This window comes from Mastigoproctus giganteus, chromosome 3 (assembly GCF_048544385.1).
Source record: "Mastigoproctus giganteus isolate SK-2022 chromosome 3, ASM4854438v1, whole genome shotgun sequence".
Lineage (NCBI taxonomy): Eukaryota > Metazoa > Arthropoda > Arachnida > Uropygi > Thelyphonidae > Mastigoproctus > Mastigoproctus giganteus.
The window spans coordinates 228,599,691-228,623,918 of NC_143577.1; the positions used below are offsets into that span (position 1 = coordinate 228,599,691).

Consider the following 24,228-nt stretch of genomic DNA (forward strand, 5'->3'; position numbering starts at 1 on the left):
ATGTTTCCATTCTTGTTGATAAAACAATTCATAACTTATTTCTTGCATAAAGAATAAATAAAAATGTTCCTGTCAGAAGCATAGCATACTATCAATCTCATCCAAGAATACTGGCCCTATTATAAATCTACAGTTGCCAATGCACATCATAATGCATGCCAATATAGGTCCATAATTTGCACTATCATCTTTTGATATTAGATAAATTTTTAGATTTGCAATATTACACTAAGTAACAAAGTTTTATATTTAACTGTTTATATATGTGTGTGCGTGCGCGCGCTGATCCAATGGTTTAATTAGATTTTCTCCAGTGTCAACATTTTGCAGCAACTGAAGATTTTATATTTCATTATAAAATAAGCATTACATAAGTGCATACCAATAATGTGATATATAAGAGCCTTTAGTATACATATAAAAAGGGTTATTTTATTTATTTTTTTTATTTATTTATTTTTTATAGTTTGCTATGACTATCATCAAATGAAGATGCAAATTATCTCCAGACTTGTTCTTCTATATTTGTGGATCTTATATAAAATAGGTGTCTGAAACATCACATCAACTGTGGTACCAAGTTGTGCAGTGCATACGAAGTTTATTTTGGAATGCCTCTGGTTGCCAACACAATGTTTGGGCATCTCATTTTTGCTGTGGTAGTTGCAGATCAGAATTGAAAAGATGGCTTTAGTGGTAGTTGCAAATTTATGCTTTTTGCTATACCTTGAATATGGAGAGATCCCACAAGCTATCATGACTGCAACTTTTGCATGGCAGATATTCCAAAGTTTAAAAAGTCTGAATTGGAAAAATGTGGTATATCCCAACATACTATCCTCTATTGCCCTGGTGCTACATGATGAAGACCTGCCAATTCCCAATACAACTTCCAGAGCAGGGTCTTTGGAAGCAGAATTCTGGTAAACATGAAAACTACAGTAACACCTCAGAAGCCTGTTCAAGAAAAGCACACTTCCTTAATCAGCAAGATCTGGATGACTTGGTGAGGAACTTTGGTCTAACAAAACCAAATGCTCATGACATCTCATTTAAAATGTGAAATTAGCAGGATTCCAGCTACAAGACTTTCATATACAAAAAAATGCATGTCGTTTATCCACATTTTTACATTGTTGAGATTAAATTCATCTTTAGTATTATGAAGAAACTGGCATTGGTCACAATCTAGATTAGTGGCACCTTACCATAGACAGTTCAAGTAAAACTCTGGAAGCTGTGGTGCTTCACAGTGAGAATAAATCCCCATCAATTCCTATTATGTGTTTTGTTCATATTAAAGAAGGCTATGGAAATGTGAAGCATGTGTTAGAGAATAGCTTCACAAAAACTGGAAGACAAAAACAACCGATGCCAAGTGACATCCCTGCCAGTCATTTCATCTTATTGTGAATAACATTCTTGGTAAAAATGAGCAACATTTTACAGAATTAGTTTGACAAACTGATTGAAAATTATGGAAAAAAGGGATGCAGAATGTTCAAGCTCCTTTACTTACACTGTCGCCTGGATTTTTTCAGACTAAATCTGTGTGATGTTGGTGAAGAGTGTGGGAGAAATTATACAAGAATGTCAATGGAAAAGAAACACCAGAGATAACGAAACTATGATAGGCAACTATATCTGGTTCTTGATTTGGGACAATCACATTGATGTCAAAGGACATGTACAAATGTATATTTTTAAGGAAATGTTTTTTGATTAACCTGAGGGGAAAGGGGTTTAACTTTTTAATTGTGCAATTTTTTTTATTTTTTTTATTTTTAGCAAAGATTAATAGTCTATTCTGCACAAAAATTAAACTGTTAAATAAATCTCATAGTATTATTAACACATTTACTTTTCTTTCATTTCTGGGCAAACCACTGCTGCTGTGGAAAAACTAAGGTCATATTCAGAAACAGAAAACTCAAGTAAACACCAAGAAATGCAGATAAACACTATCTTTCTGAAAATTTATTACACAATGTTATCAGGATTGCACTCGCTTTCCAACTCTAACTTAAAGATAATTGGTTTAGAGATAACAAAATAAAAATCCATTATAGTTTGTGATAAACTCTAGGTTCAGTTCTGCTAGATCAGCCATGTTTCAATTAAAAAAAACTGGGGGGGGGAAAAAAAAAAAAAAAAGTAGGATACTAGTTTTAAATTACTCATGATATCAATGAAATACTATTTGATTACAGGAAACTCATTCTTTTATACTTTTAAAGAATAAACTGGAGAAGTGCCAATGTATCGCCAATACATCAGTGGTTCTAAGAGTGAAATGGTAACTACAGACTGGTTAGTATGACTTCAGTGGTAGGACAAATCTTAGAGGCAATGATTAAGAGTGCAATTAAAGGATATTTAGATAGATATGGCATTCTGAAGGACTCAACATGGCTTTGTTAAGAAAAAAGTGTTCAACTAACTTAGTAAGCAATTTTGACAGTTACTCATAAGCTGGATTTAGGGAACAATTTCGACATAGTTTATTTGGATTTTAGCAAAGTATTTGACTCAGTCCCCTCATGAGAGGTTACTGTATAAGCTTGAACAGGTTGGGATTACAGATAAGATTCTGAGATGGATTGCTGGGTGGCTGCAATCCATCAGGGATGAAGGCAATGTTGTTAGTAATGGATATTCTTCAGGTTGGTGCAACATCAGGAGTGGGGTCCCTCAGGGATTGGTTTTCTGACCACTATTGTTTCTCATTTTCATAAATGACATCAACACAAAAGGCATGATATCAAGATGTGCAGACAACGTAAAGATTGGTAAGGTCATTAATGATCAGTGGCAAGCAGAGCTCCTTCAGGATGAGTTGAATAGACTTCAGAGATGGTCAGAAAAGTGGCAGCTATGTTTTAATACTGCTAAATGCAATGCTAAATCCATTAATCACTTGGCAAACAGCAACACTGGAGGAGGAAAGGGATCTGGGTGTTACAATATGGGCAGATATTAAGATTTCTGAATAGTGTAAACAGGTAGCCAGGAAAGCCCATGATGTTCTAATGATGATTTATCGAACGTTATCCTGTAGAGATAGGGAGGTCATAATCCCACTGTATAAGGCAATTGTAAGACCAGATTTGGAATACTGTGTTCAACTATAGAGACTTCATCTGAAAAAAGAAGAGCTTCTTAAAAGGATCCAAAGACGACCAATTTGAATGGTGAGATCGGCCAAAAGACAACCATATGAGGAAAGACTGATTATATGGGCTAGTGCTTGGCAACCAGGTACCTCAGAGGTGACCTGATTAAGGTTTACAAGGCTCAGAGAGGAATTAGTAAAAAATGAATAAAGGTGGAATTCCAGAACTAGGATCATAAATTCAAAAATTGCAGGGGTTGAGGTTTAGACAAGATTGTAGGAAGTTTACTTTTAGCCCAGCGAGTCGTTGATTGCTGGAACAAGTTGCTCTTGCAAGTAGTTGAGGCTGACAGTTTGAATAATTTCAAAGGTCAATTGGATACTTACCTGTGTGAGAAGGGAAGCATATAATTTGTTTTATCTACTTTTTTCTTTTTCTTTGCCAGTGTAGCAAAAGCCCGTGCCTTCCTTGCATTATATGGCTAATACTATTACTAAGAACCACAGTAAAATTACAAATTTGTACAGTCTAATTTACCAGGAACACAGAAAATGAAACTAAGTATGATCTTACAACTCATGACACCCAAGTTTTCACACATTTCAGTACTAAACAAAAATAAAGGATACTCATCACTATACAGAGAGTTACTTAAAGCACAAAACTGATCACACATGCAAATGAGGAACAGAGGTTATAAGTATAATAAATGTTTTTATTATGTTTGCTTAGGATTTAGTACAATTTTATTCAAAAGAAGTTCCATACGCAAAATTGGTAGCTTACTTTTCGATAACTGTCTTCTATCGTTGGATCATATTTCTCAACAAAAATACCCTGTACAAACTGTACAGTCTGAAATAAATAAATAAAAAAAACATGTACAACATAAAATAACAATACCAAAAATATTAAGTGTCTCCAAAATTTTAATGTACACTAATTTCAGAATAATCATACATGATTACATACTTTAACTCTATTTCCTTAAACAGACCAATATACCATGGATCTGTTCAGTATGCAAACATGAATGTCAATACAGGAATACCTCGCATAGCACGGTTAATTTTTACCAAAAAAAAAAAATACCACGCTATGTGAAACTGCACTGATCAAGGTATTATTAATATACAGGGTGTCTCAAAAATATTGAGTACAAATGTTTAGGAGAGATAGGTAACATCTAAAGAAATGTGAATCGCATAGGAACCCATAACCAGAAACATCACCGTAAGTCGGTACACAGCACCGTTTATCATTTCGTGAGAGGGAAAATTTCTGGTTTACTCATTCAAGCAGTAGTCGCTGCACGAAGAGCATGCATCGATATATGAACTGTGAGCTGGCAGACATGCACCTAGTGTATGGATTAGCAGAGGGCCCACACGGTGTGCACCCCATGCGGCACAACATTGCTTCGCAATAAATGTGTGGGCAGGTATGGTCGGTGACTGCTTAGTCGGCCCATACCCATTACCATCCTGCATGAACTCCGCTAAATATCGGACCTTTCTTGAAAAAGTTCTACCAAGGTTACTTGACGATGTTTCAGCAAATGTGAGATGCAACATTTGGTTTCAACATGACGGGGTGCTTGCCCATTATGGAAGGTGTGTTCGCGACCATTTGAACAGGCGTTTTGGGCTTTGATGGATTGGCCGTGGTGGACCCGTTGCCTGGCCCCCACACTCATCTGATTTATCGAGCCTTGATTTCTTTCTGTGGGGGGGCCCTCAAATCTATTGTGTATGAATTGCCTGTGGAGATGGAAATGGATCTTGTGGCAAGACTCGTCTGCGCTGCTGCTACTGTCAAAAAAACTCCGGGTGTGTTCGACCGAGTCCGCCAATCCATGCTGCGCCAGTGTCACACATGCATCACGCGTCTCATGGTGGAACCTTCGAGCATCTGTTGTAACATCATGAAATGCATCCATCTCGCACTCCATTGTTAATATTATGTCAAATAAATGTTTGTCACTAATTACTTGCTTGTCATTTCTGCTTCTTGTGCCTCTGCTATTACTTTCCCATGACGTTTCCGGTTATGGGTTCCTATGCGATTCACGTTCCTTTAGATGTTACCTACCTCCCCTAAACGTTTGTACCAATATTTTCGAGACACCCTGTATATTTTAATGTAATGCGTTCTGACAATTTGATTATATGAGTCAAGTTGCAAAAATATATAGGTGTTTGTTTACTATAAATTGATGCACACGAAGATCTTGCAAAAAAAGAAACTAAAATGATAAAACTGAAAAATACTAGTAAGTACAGTACAAATGATTTTTATTGCAGTAAGTGCATACCAAAAGAATATAAGTAGTAGCAGTGGCATGTGATGCAAGAAAGCAAGTGTATGAGCTTATGCAGCATCAGCCAAAATAATAATAATAATAAAATAAAATGTACACAATTCCCTCTAAATGTTTGTCCAATTCCTCCTTAAAAGATGGAAGTTTGTTCCAGCAAATAACCACCCGCTGGCTAAAGGCAAATTTCCGCACATCTATCCTACATCTGTCTTTCCTCGATTTGAATTTATGCCGCCTTAGGTTCATAATCTGAACAAGTGGAAGAAGTGAAGTATGTACTGTATTTTTATTTTGAAAAATAATTGATCAGCTTAGTTTGCACAGTTTTTTCTTCCTTTTATCTGCATACATCTCTTTATGATGAATGTCATTTTGCAATGCTGCCTTACTCTCATACCTCATTCGTTGTTTGGATCTAGAAGAACACTCAGTGCCATTACATTTCTTCTTTACTCATATTTGCGTATAAAGGTGTAACGTTTTTAAAAAGTCTTTAATAAAAATACACAACGAAAAATATTTGTACAGTTTATGCACAGTCAACGACCTCACCACTCGGAATCTAGAGTGTTTACTAATGTATGAATGCTAGCAGAGTCCGTATATAATGGGAGTTGCGACAACAGTCAGCGTGGCCTTTAATCCATAATGCATTGGCCTACGTGCTGGCATTATAATACATACATATCAAATGTATTGGTGCGTAACACAGTTAATTTTTTTCTCAATTTGTAAACCGCACTATGCAAAGTATTCCTGTATTGTATATTTACTAAAGATGTATTGCATATATACACAGATTGTAATCTGTGTATTAATTATAATATAAATTATAATTGATATACAATTTATCTTATGAATTGTTATCTGTAAGATAAATTGTATATCAATTATAATTATTTAAAAATTGTCTATGTATAGTTGTGGCCTGGGGAGCCACAACTAGATATAGGCAATCCTTTAAAAACTTAACATTAGCAAACAAACACTGGATTTTTAAAAACCTCAAATTTAGATTTTAGGGTTCATTTTGAAAAGAGGGTGCAAAGCATTTTTCATATTATGTGCTAGTAACAATTTTAAAAGTGTTCCTTAAGCTTCTTATGCACATTTCCAATACAACTCTGCTCTCATCAATTTCTTTCCTTTCATAAGTTTTATTAATTTTGTACTTCTATCAGCCTGTTTCATAATTCCTATAAATTTTTAATATGCAAGAATACCAGCACACACAGCCATTCTTTGCTATACTCAAATTTATATTTTGGTTTTTCACCTTCCTCACCTTCTTGAAATGTTTTTCACTTTAAAAGCTTGCATCATTTTTTAGCTCTCTACATTTAATTTTGTTAACCAACACTAGGTAAATTTTATGCGATTCGAGAAAATAAACTTGATACGTAGTGCATATATATGAGAGTGGTTCAATAAAGAATTACCTCACCTACTTCCACATATCGCAGAGTCATGATATTTTGTCTGTAGCATCATACATATCTCTGTACTAAAGGTGTAAAATTTCAGCCCTGTCTTAATTTGTTTTTCTCTTACAGAGCTGAACATGACAAAGTAGCATCATGGACAAAGTTGAAGCCAGAGCTGTAATCCGGTATCTGTTCTTGAAGGGGAAATCTAAATAAATTCACGAGGAGATGACTGCTGTATATAAGGATGAAGCCCCATCCTATGGCATTATGAAGCACTGGCATAGACAGTTTAGATGTAGTTGGACATCGGTAGAATCTGAGCCCATTCAGCCATTGATGACAGCATGATCAGAAAAGAGGAGTCGTTAATCATGGAAGATCGCTAGATATCTGTGCATGAATTGTCCCAAGAGGTGAAGATTAGTGTGGGCTCTGTCGAAACAGTCCTTCACAACCAACTCCATTTATGTGAATTTGAGTGCAAGATGGATTGACTGGTTTCCAGAACGCTGAACGACAACAGAAATCACAAGAGTTGTTAGCCCTTTGCCAAAAAAATGAGGAAGGCTTTCTCTCATCTAATCACTCAGGATAAAAGATGGATACACCATTTCGACCCTGAAAGTAAAAAGCAGTCCGTGGAATGGCAACATCATGGTTCCCCCCCTTCCCCAAGAAGGCAAGGGTCCAAGGGTCAGTAGGAAAGGTCTTGCTGACAGTGTTTTGGGATGAGAAAGGTGTAATAATGACTGATTACCTGCCGAAAGGTAAAACAATTACAGGTGCCTCTTATGCCAACTTACTCACAAAATTAAAGGAGAAAATCAAAACATGTAGGCATGGCATACTGTCCAAAGGTGTGAGAATGCTTCAAGACAATGCCCAGTTCACACTTCTGAAATTGCAACAACACAAGCGGTCTTGTGGATACAAAATACTGCCCCATCCACTTTAACACATCCACAAACTTTAAATAATTAAAATTAGACAAATTTCATTGGCATTTTGTGATGGTATTTTTCTCATAATACTGATTTCATAAAAAAATATTTATTACATGTATTTTTGCTAGGAATTTATTGGATTACACTTTTGATTATTGTAATTGTAGTCCAAATACAATAAAACATTAATAAAAGATTTAACACTTGTTTTCCAATATAAATTTTTATGATATATACTGCATGGATGCTGAAAAGGAGTAATAATAATTATTGGTTGGTTGGCCTATTGGAATATTTTCTATTCTGCTTGCTTCAATATATTATTTTTTTTTCCTTTAAAATATTTAAAATGAATGTAGTGTTGTTTAAATTAGAATTATTTAATTCCAAAGTATGTCTTTTTCCCAAGAAATTACAAAAGCTCATCACATCACAGCAATTGATGGGAAAATATTTTCCTTCATCATGTGGATGAAATAAAACTATATCATTGTAAATAGGAAGGGTAAGAAAGAGAGATTAAAAGTATCTTGTGCCTGCATGCAGTTCTCAAAACCCTCAGTAAATTAATACATACACACACTCAACTGAAATGTGTGAAGCTAGACTTCCACATTAACCACTCAGCTATAATATTGGAAACTGGTACAGGTTTGGTTTTTTTTTTTTTTTGGTTTTTTTTTTTTTTGAGAGAGAGCTTTGTGTACTGCAAAGTCTATCAAGTCCTCACAAAGATGCCTGTGCATGGACTTTAGCAAGGTACTTTTCTTTGAAAATCTTGAATAAAATAAATAATGGGGATCTTTCTTTTATAGATGGCACAAATCTGGAGGATGGAATTAAATTAAGGATGTGTAATTTCATATAAGAAAATTATTTTTTGCCAAATGTCATTAACAGTTGGAACAAATCACCACCTAATCCTAGAGTGCTTTTTATAAATTTGGGGGAAAAAAAAAAAAAGAAGAATTCAACAGATATCTGGATGAAATTAGGTTACTCTTTTTAGTTCCAAAATGTTGATATTTAGAGTCAGGCTTCCTTATCTATTTGTCTTTATTAATATCATTTATTTTTTCCTGTTTATACTCTGTGACAGACATGTCAGAGAAATTTAGAAGAAAAAGAATAAAACCACATTTAGTGGTCACACGAGCTTCAAATACATGTACTACTGTATTCTTCTGCTAACCATTCAGCTACATCACATTTTTAAATATAATACAGTTATTCTTCACAAGGTTTTGTGTAAATTAGCTTAAAATTCCATATTAATAAATCATTTTATCCTATCAAATCTGCAATTATATAAATAATCTCTTTAACTCTATAATAGAAAATGTTCAGATTCAGAAAAATTTGCCAGTTATTTGTGCCACATTATCACATTAGTTCTCTTAAAATAAAATTTCATCATTGTCAACAAAAATCCCTGGGTTTTCTTCTCAACCCCTGGATATAACCAAAACCCACATAATGAGTTCCCCCCCCACTATCAAGTATGCAAGACATATTCCATTTGTCTAGCAGGAAGAACCTCATTTTATGGTGCATTAGTCATGGTCAAGGTCTTGTACGTTATGTTGTGAACTAAACTTCCTTATTTCAGATAATAGGAATGGCTGATTCAGTCATTCCAGAAAGTTTGAAGCCTACCTGTGATGTAGGCAAGCAAAAAGTTTCCATGTAGCTGTTTCATCTAACACAGTCCATCTGAGTGCATAGAATATCATCACATCTAAATAATATCATGAAGTAACAACTAACTGATCAGAACGTATATTCATGGCTAAATATAACATTTAGTTTTCCATACAGAGAATAATTGCAAATTATTTAAATATCATGTGAAATGCTCTTTAGGATAATTAAACTGCCATGCCTTAGCAGCAAGATAGCCAGTCTGAGAAACATTTGTCACTTTTTCTCAGACAACTAACTTTTATATACAGTGTTCCAGGAGGAATCTGCCAAACTTTGATGACAGCCTCCTTGTATGATTTTAAGTAATAACAGTTCACATCAAAATGCATCACATTCTGAATGGTTATGGAGCTATGACTGTTTGAATTTTAAGAATGGTTATGGAGTTTTTAATGGTAAAAAATAATGAAAAAATAAATAACATGCATACATGTGCATAAGAAGAGACTTTACTAGGTACGTGCCGGATCTTTAATTCTTATTCATATTTTTATCATTCAAAACTCCATATCAATTTTACAACTCAAACAGCCACTGTTCAGAATCAGATCCATACTGAAATGAACTGTTTTGCTTAAAATCACTTAAGAAATTAAAACTTGAAGTTTGGTAGATTCCTCATCGAAATCCCATAGCCATTCTTACATAAACTAAAAGAATATACAGTATATGCATGTACTTACCAAGGCACTTTTGCCGACACCACCACTACCAAGAACTACAATCTTGTATTCTCTCATGGCACCCCCTAGAAATAAAGGAATTTTCATTATAGTTCCTAAATATATATTACCAAATGTCAAAACAGCTAATACTAATAATTTGAAGGGTGATAATCACCCTTCAAAGCCAGTAAATCAATAGGATTCTTTTTCAAATTTATTTTTCAATGGGTCAATTTAACCTTTTTAAAAAATAGGTTTTCAGCATGTAATGATTATTTTCATATTTAAAATTTTATAGCAGTAATACTAATCCTAAAAAAATTAATGCAAAAAATAAGACAACTAAAGTTTTTTCAATAACAATATGGACCATATTTTTTAATGCTGATTTCAAATGTGCAGCCCATACCGGAAGCATTAATTCTGGAGTCGGGAATTTCCTAGACCTTGATGCAGTGTCACACCTGCACCCTACATGTCAGGTGCATATGTAGAGAAAAACTTCTAAACATGTCAATCAGTTGGAGTTAAGTGTGTGAATTAACATTATTACATACATTGTGCTGCCACTTTATTAGGTACACCCCTGCTGTGCACACAAATGGTTTGTCCCCACAATGTTGCAAGTCACATGACCACAGTTGTGGATATAAATACACCAGAACAACCTTTCTAGTATCAGTTAAGCGTACAACCGTAGCAAGAATGGGGAAAGGAGTGGATCTAACGGACTTCAAGTCTTTCACCTACTACCAGTAGGTGAAAGACGTGCTGGACAAAGCATCTCTGAAACAGCAGTTCTGAACTTTTCACACACCAGTTTCAAGGGTGTATCGAGAATGTGCAACGAACAGAAAACATCCTCTCAATGGCACTCCTGTGGAAGAAAATTGCTTGTTGATGAGAGGTCAGAGGAGGATGGCTAGAATTGTGTAAGTAAACAGACAAGCCACAATGTCAAACATCACGTCAGAATACAACCTTGGTGCGCAGAACAAAATATCGCAACGGATCACTAGTCGCACTTTGTCGCGAATAGGCTACAACAGTCGACGGCCACATCGTGTACCTTTGTTATCAATGAAGAACAAGAGAGCATGCCTCCTGTGGGCACAGCAACATCAGCACTGGACTATCGAGGATTGGAAAACAGTTGCTTGGTCTGACTAGTCGAAGTTCTTGGTGCATCATGTTGATGGAAGGCTCCGAATTTGGCAAAAACAATATGAATCCACGGACCCGCCATGTCTGATGACTACTGTGAAAGGTGGTGGGGGGCAGTGTTATAGTGTGGGGAATATATTTTTGGCACACATTGGGTCCACTGATACCCATAGATTCACGTCTGAATGCCACATCGTACCTAAACATTGTTGACCAAGTGCATCGGTTCATGTTGACAGTTTATCCTCAGTCAGATGGTTACTTCCAGCAGGATAATGCACTGGTGTACAAAGCCCGAATCACTATGGAATGGTTCCAGGAATATGACAATGACTTTTCTTTATTGCAGTGGGCCCGCTCAGTCCCTGGATCTCAATCCTATTGAACATCTTTGGGATGAGCTGGAAAGGGCTTTTCGCTGTAGGCCTACCTCCATCAAATCTCAAAGAACTGCGTGACATACTCATGTCTGCATGGTACTCCATTCCTGCATGTTTTCAGCATCTTGTTCAATCCATGCCTAGAAAAATTCAGGCTGTTTTGAAGGTTAAAAGGAGGCTCAATACACTACTAGGTAGGTGTACCTAAAGAGTAGCAGCACAGTGTATAGTTAACTAGTGCTTTTTTTTTTTTTTTTTTTGTTATAGTGCTTTGTGTCAATTATAGTTGAATATGCTTTTAAAATATGTTAATTAACCAGACAGCTTTTATTACACATGTGATGATTACATCTTTAAACCTTACAGACAGTCTATAATGCCTATTAAGGAAAGTACAAGAACTTTATTTTGGCTGCAAATTAGGTGATTAGGACAAGAGGTGTTCTTCTCACACATGCTCCACTAATTGTTCTTTGCATCTCAGAAGCTGGTTAAAAAAATAAATGCAAAATATCACTACCATTTGCTGTAACCAACCAATCATGTCAATGACTGGTATTTTTTCCTTATTGAAATTAACCAAAATCTTTGTTGCAATAGGTCTCTAAAAATACACTTCCTCCAATTCCCATTTAGACTTTTCCCATGTAATATTGGATACATTAGTAAAGAACATGGAGTTTTCAACAAGACATTGCTAATGTGAAGAAAAATGTTATCAAGGTAGACACCCAGTATTCTGGCAAATTATTGCTAGATATCAATCAGAGGTTGCTGATCATTACAAAATAAAAAAAGCAAAAAAAAAAAAAGACTATTTTTATGCTGTTTTATTGTAACAACTGCTAAAATTTCATTAAAAATACAAATAAGTGTACCTTGCATTCCTCTCTAAATCTGTGGGTGCTAGGCAACATCTTACTTCAAATATGGATTCAGCTCATTAAAATACATGAGATGTACCATATTTTGGAGGGGGGAAAAATTAAAAGCTTAATCTGTTCTCCAGTATAATATACTGTGCAGTTTCAACTGGACAAGTTTTTATTTCTGAAATTTACAAAAGCAGGAGAGATGTGAAAAATTCAGTCAAGTGAAACTTGCATGACAGCAATAGAAATCTACAAAAATATACGGTCATGAAGTTATTTTAACATGTTCACTACCTTTTGTATTTGTGAGGGTCCTTTATGTGTGCCTTCTGTGGGGTGCTGGAACAAGTAGGCAGTGCTTTTTAATAAAGCAATTTCATCTGTGAAGAAACATCTCTCAAAGTAATGCCAACATCTGTTGTTTGTAGCACTCTAATATCAACAGATGCATTTGAACAAGATTCAGAATTTGCATCACTTGAATAGAATTCTATTTCAGTATCAGATGACATGAACTGATTTAAATGTCACCAGCAGTTTCAGCATACTGTCCATCCCTGTTCCTTTTCAGGCCCAATGTCCCAGGCTATGGACCCATTATAACCATTTAGGATAAAATTTTATAGGAAAACACTTTTTACACTAAATTTTATCAGCAGCCTCACAATAAGGATGATGTTTTGTTTTTTTACAAACTAAAGAATTTAAATTCAGCAAGCATAATATTTTTCAAAAAATTTTATCTTTTCTTCTCGTGGAAAACACTAAACTAGATAAAACAACTTCAACATAAGCAAAGAACATATGAAACTGAACCAAGTATACAACTTTTATAGTGCTCTCTAAACAGAGCAATTGAAATTAAGCAAAATCCCAGCCATAATGCAATAGTCCATGGTTCAAAACAGCATGCTAATATTGCTCAGTTGTTCATGTCATGTGCCTTTCCTTTTACAGTGCTCATTTAATGACCACAATTGAATAGATGCATATCTGTGCATTGAGGAACAAAAATTGCAGTTTGTTTGGATGAAAGTTTGCACTTGGGCAACAAACATGTTAAGGTAACATAAGTTTGTAAGGATGGACTGTAAAATTAGGAGAAACTTCATATCTTCAATCCTAACTTTGAATGTGCCATTATTTGTGGGTTATTTCTCTAAATGGAAATAACCAATCACTCTGCATCACTATGTATGTACAGAATAAATCAGTTAACCTCTAGTGCAGCATATTCTCATTTACTTTATATCTCTTCATTCAAACTGAATATAATTACCTTTTGGACATGTTATGAATATCATAACTCATCTTCAGAGAACAACTGAAATATTGCAATCAGTTAATAATAAATTCCAGAACAGCTTTTTAAAAGCTTTGTATGTATCATTCAAGTAGTAATATTTTATGAATGTTTAATTGAAATTTAATACTGTAACTGCAACTAATTAGTAATGAAGATAACCAAAAGGTATCTTAAATGCATCCTAACAACAAACTTTTAGCTTAGTCCTGAATGAAAAAACAGCTACATTATGATCAAGCTATGATAAAATAATGTTCATGTTGCTACCTTAAAAATAGTGACACATTATGATGCCATAATCAGATGCATAATTTACTTATATTGTTTCTTAAATTTTAGAGCACTCATTTGAGATTACTACAAATTCATAAACATTATATAGGAGTTGATAACTTTTGCAGGAAGCAACAAAACTGATATACTTTTCATAACACTGAAAGAAAATAAAATTCCTTATACTAGTTTTCCTGTCACTAGCAGTGACCACCTGGAGTTATACTATACCTACAGGAGAAATCTACACATGAACTAAATTAAGCTTTAATCCTAAGTGTGGGGGGAAAAAATCAAACACAGCAAAACCAGGCAAACCCACTTGGAGGGGAAACCCACGAAATGGGTTTCCCCTCCAAGTTTTTTACATATCCGAACAACACTCAAGAAATCCTTTAAACAAACTTTTCTTAGAAAGTGTTTGTTTCTCATTTGAATGAAACAGTTTTGATGAAAAATTCAGAACAAATTGTTTTCAGTCTCCTTATCTACAAAATGCACTGGTTTACAAAGAAACTTTATTAGTAAATTATAAACAACACTATATAGGCTATATGCATTTGCCTGCACAGACATAATAGGCCATATGTGTATTATGTCTATGCAAGTATCTGTTCATGGACAATTTACATATTATGCAGGCTGATAAATCTGAAATTTGTGGGGAGCTTTATTCTTTCCAACCCCCTTCCCTCCACAGGAAGTGGGTGCTACACAAAAAAAGTGTGACTTATGATAATTTATGCAGACAAATGGAATAAAACCAAATATAAATGCACAATTTGAAATATGAATAATACTAATTTAAACATGAATTGTTATCAAGTGAATTTTACTAAGTACAATAAGTAAGCTAAACTACTACAAAATAGAACTATTTAACTGACAATTTTTCTGTATTCTAGACAGAATCATGTCAAATCAGCACATTACAGTTAGTCCCAGCTTTCATATCTTTTCTGAGTCCACCTAATGACAGGATTTATTGGAATCCAGAAACATTGCCAATTATCAAGTAGTTTTGTTATGTGGGAGTTTAGGCTGCTTTTATAATATCTACAGAACAAAATTCACTTTGTTATAATTCATGTGGTTTAGCAAGTGCTATTTATATTTCAAATTAATACATTATGAACAACCAAGACACCCTCTCAACACATTAATTCCAAATATGAATGTATTATTATAGGGAAATAATTCCAGATAAACCATGACTTATGGATGGGTTGCTTGCATAGCAGTAGTACATTTCACGGTCAATTAGATTACTAGTTTTAACATGTTAGTGATGCTTCACTTCTGAAACCTTAAATGGTTCATTAAAGAACCATTAGGAGGATAGTGATCATAATGTATTAATGTGAACATATCTAAAGAGAAAACAGTGGTCAAAGGTAAAGGAAAGTGTTTTAATTTTTAAAAGGGAAATAGGGTGGGAGTAATGAGTTCTATTCAATACACAGGAGTTGGTGAATCTAACGAGTAAAAATTCTAAATGAGAACTGTTCAGAGAAGTAAATTCTAGGAGATACCCATCTTTTGATACTTTTAAAACATCATTAATTCCACACCAAGATCAAAGCAAAATGGCCCATGAGCTGAAGTCAGTAACAGAAAAGAAAGTTGTGGAATGAATATAAATTATCAGGAAGCCCTAAATACTACGAAATGTAATTTGTTTATGCTGAAGTGTAGGTTATGTACTACACAAATATGTACTAAAATGATTCTGTATAAACTTCCTTTTCTTCATCATATGCCACTACTAATGCTAAACTAACTTAAGAGATCATTATTCATAGTAAGCCCTATACTCAACCATAGTACTAATGTCCCACAACAAATACTTGGTAATGATCCCCAAAGTGGGAATCAAATGTCAACAAGAGCAAAATTGTACAATGGTTGAGTATAGGGTTAATTTCACCTTACACCAGTTTTAAATAACTATTATTATTATTATACTCATTTATTATTATCCACAATTTTAACAATTTTACCTTACAAGCTATGTGGAGTTAAGTGTCTTTTACAGTAATTCATCAATTTTAGTATTTCTAGAATTAATTATACATTCCCACATATGACTTATTCAAAATATTTAATGAAAATGGAGTAAGTATTACCATAGCCAGCTTTGAAAACAAAACAAAATGGAGGAAAGTTTGTGTGCAGGAGCACTAATATGCCCAAAACATAAAATATTAACAAATCAATGTATTCTTTCTGTCACATGATGTGATGTGAAGAAGTGAAATATGATCACTTAAAGCACAAACACACAGAAGTCGAGTAGCTCAAAAAAGATGGAAAACATTTTAGGTTATATAAGGCAGAAAAAGAAATAGCTTGATCAAGAAGTAGGTAAGCTAAAAAAATTATTTTAAAGGTCAAGCAAAAAACTGCCATTAGTATTAGTAATGGCCGCATGGTGCAAGAAAGCCTACGGCTTATGCTGCACCAGCCAAAAAAAAAAAAAAAAAAAAATCCGAACAAAACAATGATGATGGCATGACATGGTACAAAGTGGACAGAGTTGAATAATCAGTCAATTTGTTCAAATAGTTGATAAACTCAGTCCATAATTTGTTGAAATGGTTGAAACATGCTTTTTGATAAGAAATGAGGAAGAGAAGACTAAGACAAGTCACAAAACTGAAGTTCACAGCAGATCAGAGTGGACAGGGAAGCTCGGATTTTGAATAATACGGACATCAGCTGGAGGTCATTCATCCAGTAGTGGTTCAAACCAGGAGTTGAAACGGAAAGCTTGTTAATAAGCACTCATTTGTTTAATAATTAAATATATACATGACAGTACCAATGCTGGTGATGGACCAGAATGGTGTTTTGGCATGCTCCAGTTCTCCTGAGCACTGATGTGAACAAAGCTCAAGATGACACTGTCTACATGACAGTGTCAACCTTGAATGGGTTGAGCATGCTGAATTTTAATGGGATCCTTCCACTTGTTCAGATTACAAACCTAAGGGGGCATAAATTCAAATTAAGAAAAGACAGATGTAGAATAGATGTGCGGAAATTTGCCTTTAGCCAGCAGGTGGTTAATTTCAGGAACAAACTTCCATCTGTCATGGAAGTTGATAGGTTAAATAAATTTAAGGAGGAACTGGACAGGCATTTGAGGGAATGGTGTGATTTTTTTTTTTTTTTTTTTTTTTTGGCTGATGCTGCATAAGCTCATACACTTGCTTTCTTGCATCACATGCCACTACTACTACATCTGAAATGCCTCAACAAATATTTCTACCTGTGTTTGAAGACCTTCCAAATCTCAGTTTTAGGAATCAGTAAAAGCTGCTCAATTGCATTTTGGTAGTTTTAAGATTTTTATCCTCCAACTTAAAGTTGTCAATACATATCCATTTTTCGGATGGAATATTCTTAAATTAGTATTATTAGTGGGAAATGATGCAAAGAAGTAAGCTCATGTGCTATCATCCAAAAATAAAGGAGAAATATGATATTCACCTCATTTGTCCATCCACTAATAATTTATTTAATTCCACCTTAAATTTATTTAAACTACCCAAACACCATCAGAAGTTTGTTCCAATCACTCTTGCTGAAAGAGAATTTTCACATGTCTATCCTGAATCTATCACTTTTCAATTTATGTCCCCTCATGTGTTGAGTGTAAAGATGCCATCAGCATTTCATTTATTCAATCCATGTAAGGAATGTAAATTCAATCCATCAGGTCTACTCACAGGTGTCTATTTTCCAAGTGCTGCAATTTGCAGAACTGAAATATTTCATGGTAAGAATATCCTTTTGTGTTCTTGGCTAATCTTGTTATTCTTCTCTGCACTCATTCCAACAGACTCCTCCTAATATAAGGCTTACAGACAAACAAGTGCTATCTTTTGTAAGTCTTGTGAAGTTGCAGGCTGTGTTATTCCATAACAGTTAAAAATACATTTCACATCCACAAAGGGGGGGGGTGAAAATAAGAAAAATTTGTTAATTTTAGGGGATATCTGTATTTTCTCATTTCTATCACCACAATAGAACTTTCATGTATGAAATTTTAAAATTAGATCTGAAAAATAAGTTCTTAATCTATGCAGTTAACAAAACCAACAGAATTGTGTATTAACAAATTATGTAAAAAGGAACATGTTAATAAGCTGTTTTTAGCATTTAGGAATTGAAATGTTAATACCAAAGGATAACATCAAAATTACATAAAAATAAATTAGCTCTTTATTGTTTTGCTAGACCGTTAATTCAAAAATATAAAGGATTAAACACGATTACAGATTGCTTATGGTGTTTCGGGTTTTTCGAGGAATTCCAGCAACTTCATGGTTTAACACCCACCCATGTTCAGCACATTTACAAGGCAGATGATATGTGCTCATGAAATCTAAAAACATCTGAAAACTGATTCAGAATAACATTTGTTATTCTGAATTAAAAGTTTGAATTACAATTCCAAACTACAGTGGGGATTATACCATTATGTTCAACGCATTTAAGGAGGCTTATGGTGCTGCTGATTTTGAGTTTTTATGGCAATTCTACCTATATTGAGTTTTCCTGGAAGTGGATGGGGATTGTGGACATATTAGCACACAAATTACAGCGTTTGGCAGAAATGCAGGGAACATTTTTGAAAAAAAAAAAAAAAAAAAAAAAAAAACTGTTGTGGATATCACTTAATTTTTTGCTTGTGAGCAGCTGGTTTATGATTGGTTGAACTTGCACATGATCACAGTTGTATTTCAGTTGCCTTTAGCCATGGTGTCATTACAATCTGTATCTTCAAATGGATTGCTCATGTTGGTTTCTGTGAATTTTTCAACCCTCCATTCAGATTCTTGTGTTGTTGTTATTAATGCTGATAAAAAACTTCCATAATTGATAAAATATTTGCAGCAAAGAGACAACAAACAGAATCAGTGATGGTGAGCTCTGGGTAGCATACAATTCATTCTCATTCAGCTATGCATGTGTGTGTAAAATTTCACTCAATGGGAAGATATGTGAACTTTGTGTGTACTCTGCTAAAACTAGGTGAGTAGCTTTGTATGTTATGATAAAAGTATGATTTAAATTCTTTAAATTTACTGCTAAATTAATTACTTAAACTTAACATCCCCATTTAATTTCATTTTTTTTGTGGAGTTCTAAAATTTTTCTATATTGCAAACAAGTGATGAACACTTTCTCAAACTATACCTGATGACTTCATATGGGGGGGGGGGGGGGGAGAAAGACTGTCCTCATAATAGTATGCTATCTGAATTGCAAACTTTATTATTAGTAAAGACCTGTGTACGCTGATATCATCTCTTTATAATTCAAATGAAAGACTTTCATTCGTTAAAACTGTCTTTAATGAAGATTTTCGAATTTAACCAGAATAATAAGAACATTATAATCATAGCTTGGAAATCACAATGTTTACCTTGTAATTTTCACACATGGGTTTCAAACTTTGGTAAGACTCCAGATTTTGGGTACTAGTCCAGATTTCGACAAACTGACAGGAACAAAACAGTGACTGGCAGGTGCCACATTGCTTTCCCCACCCACTGTCATCCTAGGGTGTTTATCCCCCCACATGCTGCTGTTTTTAAATTGGGAACTCTTTTCCAGATTTTAAACCAGTGGGAGGGAGGGGATAAACACCCTACCTAAGCTAATCACCCCCCCTGCTCGATGACACAAAACAATCAAAAAGAAAACACCTTCACAATAATCACCCAATTGCAGAACTCTACCGTACAATCACTTTGTTCTACGACCACACCCACTGCACGGAGACAAGTGGTACCCAAATAATGGAATTTGGCCCAAACTTTAACCACAGTTAGGAAATTTCCTTTAACTTTTTAATTTCTCTGTAGAATTTAAAATTGGTCGCAAACTTTATAATTTCACATAATATTAATAACTTGCAGGTACATTATAATTAAAAAAAAAAATACACACACACACACTTATAAAGCTTTAACCAGAGTGTGGAAATTGTTTCATTTAACTTTATAATTTCTCCATGAAAACGTTATCTTTGGTTGTGTAATTGGCAAGATATATGAAAAAAAAAAAAAGTGTTCCAATACAGTAAAAGTAATCTCAATGTTGATGGTTTGACTGTTGATGATCCTGTCCAGGTTACTGACAAACAACAAGTATTTTGCATCCACATTCACACATGAGGAATTCTTTAGAGAAGGGGATGCCAGAAGTTTATCAAACTCCAGAGAGCTAAATGATTTTGTAACAACAGAGAGGAAAGTGAAAGAGAAATTGTTAAAATTAAACATACGAAAAGGTACCTGGGGTGGATGGGATCTATCCAATTATATTAAGAGAGGCAGCAAAGTAAGTAAGCAAACCCTTAGCCATAATTATGAAAGACCCACAGATTCAGGGGAAGTCCCCACAGAACTGGAGATGTTCAAGGACTGGTTAAAGATGCATTGCAGGATCATCTAGACAAGACTCCAGCAATAATTCAGACATAGCATGGGTTTGTTAAGGGAAAGTCTTTTGTCTGACAAATTTGATTGGATATTATGATGTGATTACAAAGGAACTGGATGCAAAAAATAACTTTGATATCATATACTTGGATTTCAGGAAAGCTTTTAACACTGTTGCGCATGGAAGACTACTATACAAACTGGAGCAGAATGGGATTAAGAGTAAGTTGCTACAATGAAAAAGGATGGTTGAGTGGGAGAAGACAGAGGGTGGTAATCAATGGGTGCTGCTCTTCATGGACTAATGTTATTAGTGGAGTCCCACAGGGTTCAGTGTTGGGTCCACTGTTGTTTTGTATATATTTATCAATGATATTGATGAAGGTATATCAGGCTTAGGTCGAAGTTTCCAGATGATACAAAGGCTGGCAGGGTTGTTAATGACAGTAATAGCAGTGTGCTACTGCTACAGGATCTAGAAAATTTGGGAAGATGGGCTGAGAAGTGGCAGCTGAAGTTTAACATTAACAAATGCAAAGTACTGCATATGGGTAGAGGTAACCCCAGAGGAACGTACCAACTGTGTGGTACTACACTTAGGGTGATAGAAAATGAAAAAGACCTGGGAGTAATTGTGCAGTCAGATATGAAGTTTTCTGAGAAATGGAGACAGGCTGCCAGAGCAGGTCATGGGGTTTTGTCAATGATATACAGGAATTTTGCTAGCAGGGAAAAGGAGGTGATTGTCCCTCTGTATAATGCAATGGTCAGGTCACACCTTGAGTATAGGTCTGGAGGCCTCATTTTAGGAAGAATGAGGATTTGCTTGAGGGTGTACAGAGAAGGGCAACAAGATTGGTGAGGGGAATGAAGGGATTCTCTTACCAGAGAAGCGTAAGTTCTGAAAATTGCAGTGGCTGGAGACTAGGCACCTGCGAGGTGATCTGATTTCAGGTGTATAAGGCCTTGAATGGGTTGAGCACACTGAATTCTGATGGAATTCTTCTACTTGTTCAGATTATGAACCTAAGGGGACATAAATTCAAATTGAGGAAAGAGCTGCAGAATAGATGTGCGGAAATTTGCCTTTAGCCAGCGAGTAGTTAATTGTTAGAACAAAAACTTCCATCTGTCGTGGAAATTTATAGTTTAAATAAATTTAAGGAGGAACTGGACAAACATTTAGAGGGAATGGTTGTGTGAATTTTTTTTTTTTTTTGGCTGATGCTACATAAGCTCACACACTTTCTTTCTTGCATCACATGCCACGATTACTATTTGTATCCCCAATTCACAAAGGGGGAATTAAAGAGCGACAAGTAATTACAAACTTTATAGTTTAACTTCTGTTCCAGGGAAAATAATGGAGTCACTGGTAATAGACGTAATGCAGGATCATCTAGACAAGGCTTAAATTATACTTCAGACACAGCATGGTTTGTTAAGGGGAAATCTTGTCTGACCAATTTGAATGGATACTATGTGGTCACAAAGGAACTGGATGCAAAAAATAATTTTGATATCATACTTCGATTTCAGGACAGCTTTTGATACTGTTAGCATTAGCAGAGGCATTTGGTGCAAGAAAGCAAGCTTATGCAGCATCAGCCAAAAAAAAAAAAAAAACCACTTCCACTTCACCCTCTGTTCGTTCAAAATACCTGTCCAGCTGAGCCTTAAACTTTTTAGGCTATCAACCTCCACTACTAGGGATGGAAGTCTGTTCCACCAACCAACCACCCGCTGGCTAAAGGCAAATTTCCGCACGTCTATCCTACATCTGTCTTTCCTCAATATGTTGCACATAAAAGACTGCTGTAAAAATTGGAGTAGTGTGGCATTAAGGGCAAGTTGCTGCTATGGATAAAGGGATGGTTGAGTGGGAAAAGACAGTGGTAATCAATGGACATTGCTCTTCGTATACTAATGTTATTAGTGGAGTGTCCCAGAGTTCAGTGTTGGGCACATTTTTGTTTTAATATCCAAATTTGCAGATGATACAAAGGTTGGCAGGGTGATTAATGACAGGAATGATGATATGCTACTGCAACAGGATTTAGAAAAGTTAGGCAGATGGCCTGAAAAATGGCAACTGAATTGTAATACAAACAGTATAATACTGAAGAAGCAGTAGGGAATGGTGCACCAAACACTATTGAACTAACCAGGGTATTACACTCCCTGATTGTATAATGTAAACACTAGAGAAATAAGGTTTATTTGTTAAATTCTACAAAGTTAAGTGTACTGGACACTGAGTTTTTCCTCAGACATCAATGATTTGGCAGATTACACATGAAATGATCTGCATGGTGTCTCATTCATCATGGGATGAATAAGACTTTATCTACAAAAAGAAAACTCAAGTTTATAATGTAGTCTTTATAATGCAAGACATCAATTATTTGCATATATTAATAAAATTTACTGACTATTCACATAATTTGTATGTAGCATATTCTCTACTTGACATGAACACAGTTTCAAAGTTATCCTCATGCAGTCACCTACATAAAGCTCAGAATCAAACAGCTTTTAAACTTGCCATAAATTTAAGTATATTGAAAGAGTCAACAGTTACATATATTCTAATCATTTTAAACTCAGATGTAATTTAGTTTTGTTGTAATAGTATCTGTATATATAAAAAAAGCAATATTAGCTATTTAAACTAAGATGTACAAAAGAGAAATTCTGTTAAGTGCAATCCTAAAGTTAAATCAAATTAAATACAGGTAGTTCTCAACTTTACGAGTTAATTCATTCCTAGCACACACTCGTAAAGCGAAAACATGTAAAGCGGGAATCTATTTCACATAGACATAAGGTTAAAAATAGGGGTTACATTCTCAACAATGAAATTAGTTAGCTAATTAGTTTGTTTAAACAATGATTGATTTATCCAAAGAAATCAATGTAGCCTGTAAAAATCAAGCAAATTATAATAACAGAGAAATTATTTACGACTTACAAATGTTAAAGAACATTTATTCTTCATCATCATCGACTGAATGCACACTCGTTGATCCCTCATTATTGGCTCAGCACTCTTTGGTTTGTTGCACAAGGAGTCGTCTTCTTCAGAAATGTTTCAAGAGGCATTTTTTTCCAAAGATAATATCTTTTAATTATAAATTTCACGATTGCATGCATAAACATTTTTTAACAGCACACACAATTTTTTTATGTTTGCTGTTAACTGCTTTGCAAATTGCAACTAACACGATTTGCATGGAGTAACAAGTTTACAAAGCTTAAAAAAAAAAAAGAAAAGAAAAAAGAATGAAGAGAAGATACTGAAACTGTATTTGTTTTTTATACGATTGAAGATTTCAGTAAAGGGGAAACACATTTCACCATAATAACGTAAAAAAACCACACAATTCCAGATATCGGTATTTTCCCAAATGCAAGAAGATTGAGTTTACTACCCGTTTACAATTGCTTGCAGTAACAGAAAAGCCCAATAAACTGGAAAGTGCAAATTGTTTTATGGTCGTGACCTCCAGAAATGTGCTTTAGAAAAATATCACAAAGGCATTTAAAATTGATTCTTATAACAGAACATATGATAACGATGAAAGCATAGTGCATTTTAATGATTT

At 34.7% G+C, this 24,228-nt stretch overlaps 1 protein-coding gene across 6 annotated transcripts in view; it reads right to left on the bottom strand.

Annotated features, from left to right (window-relative positions):
- Window positions 1-24,228, bottom strand: part of Rap1 (RAS oncogene family member Rap1) — a 138,350-nt gene that overhangs the window by 67,106 nt on the left and 47,016 nt on the right. For all 6 annotated transcript variants that reach the window (XM_090369676.1, XM_090369672.1, XM_090369673.1 and 3 more), the window contains 2 exons: window positions 10,192-10,256; window positions 3,900-3,968 (listed from right to left, as the gene is read on the bottom strand). In XM_090369676.1, coding sequence (XP_090225802.1) covers window positions 3,900-3,968; window positions 10,192-10,256 — 134 coding nt within the window. The remainder of the gene's footprint in view (window positions 1-3,899; window positions 3,969-10,191; window positions 10,257-24,228) is intronic.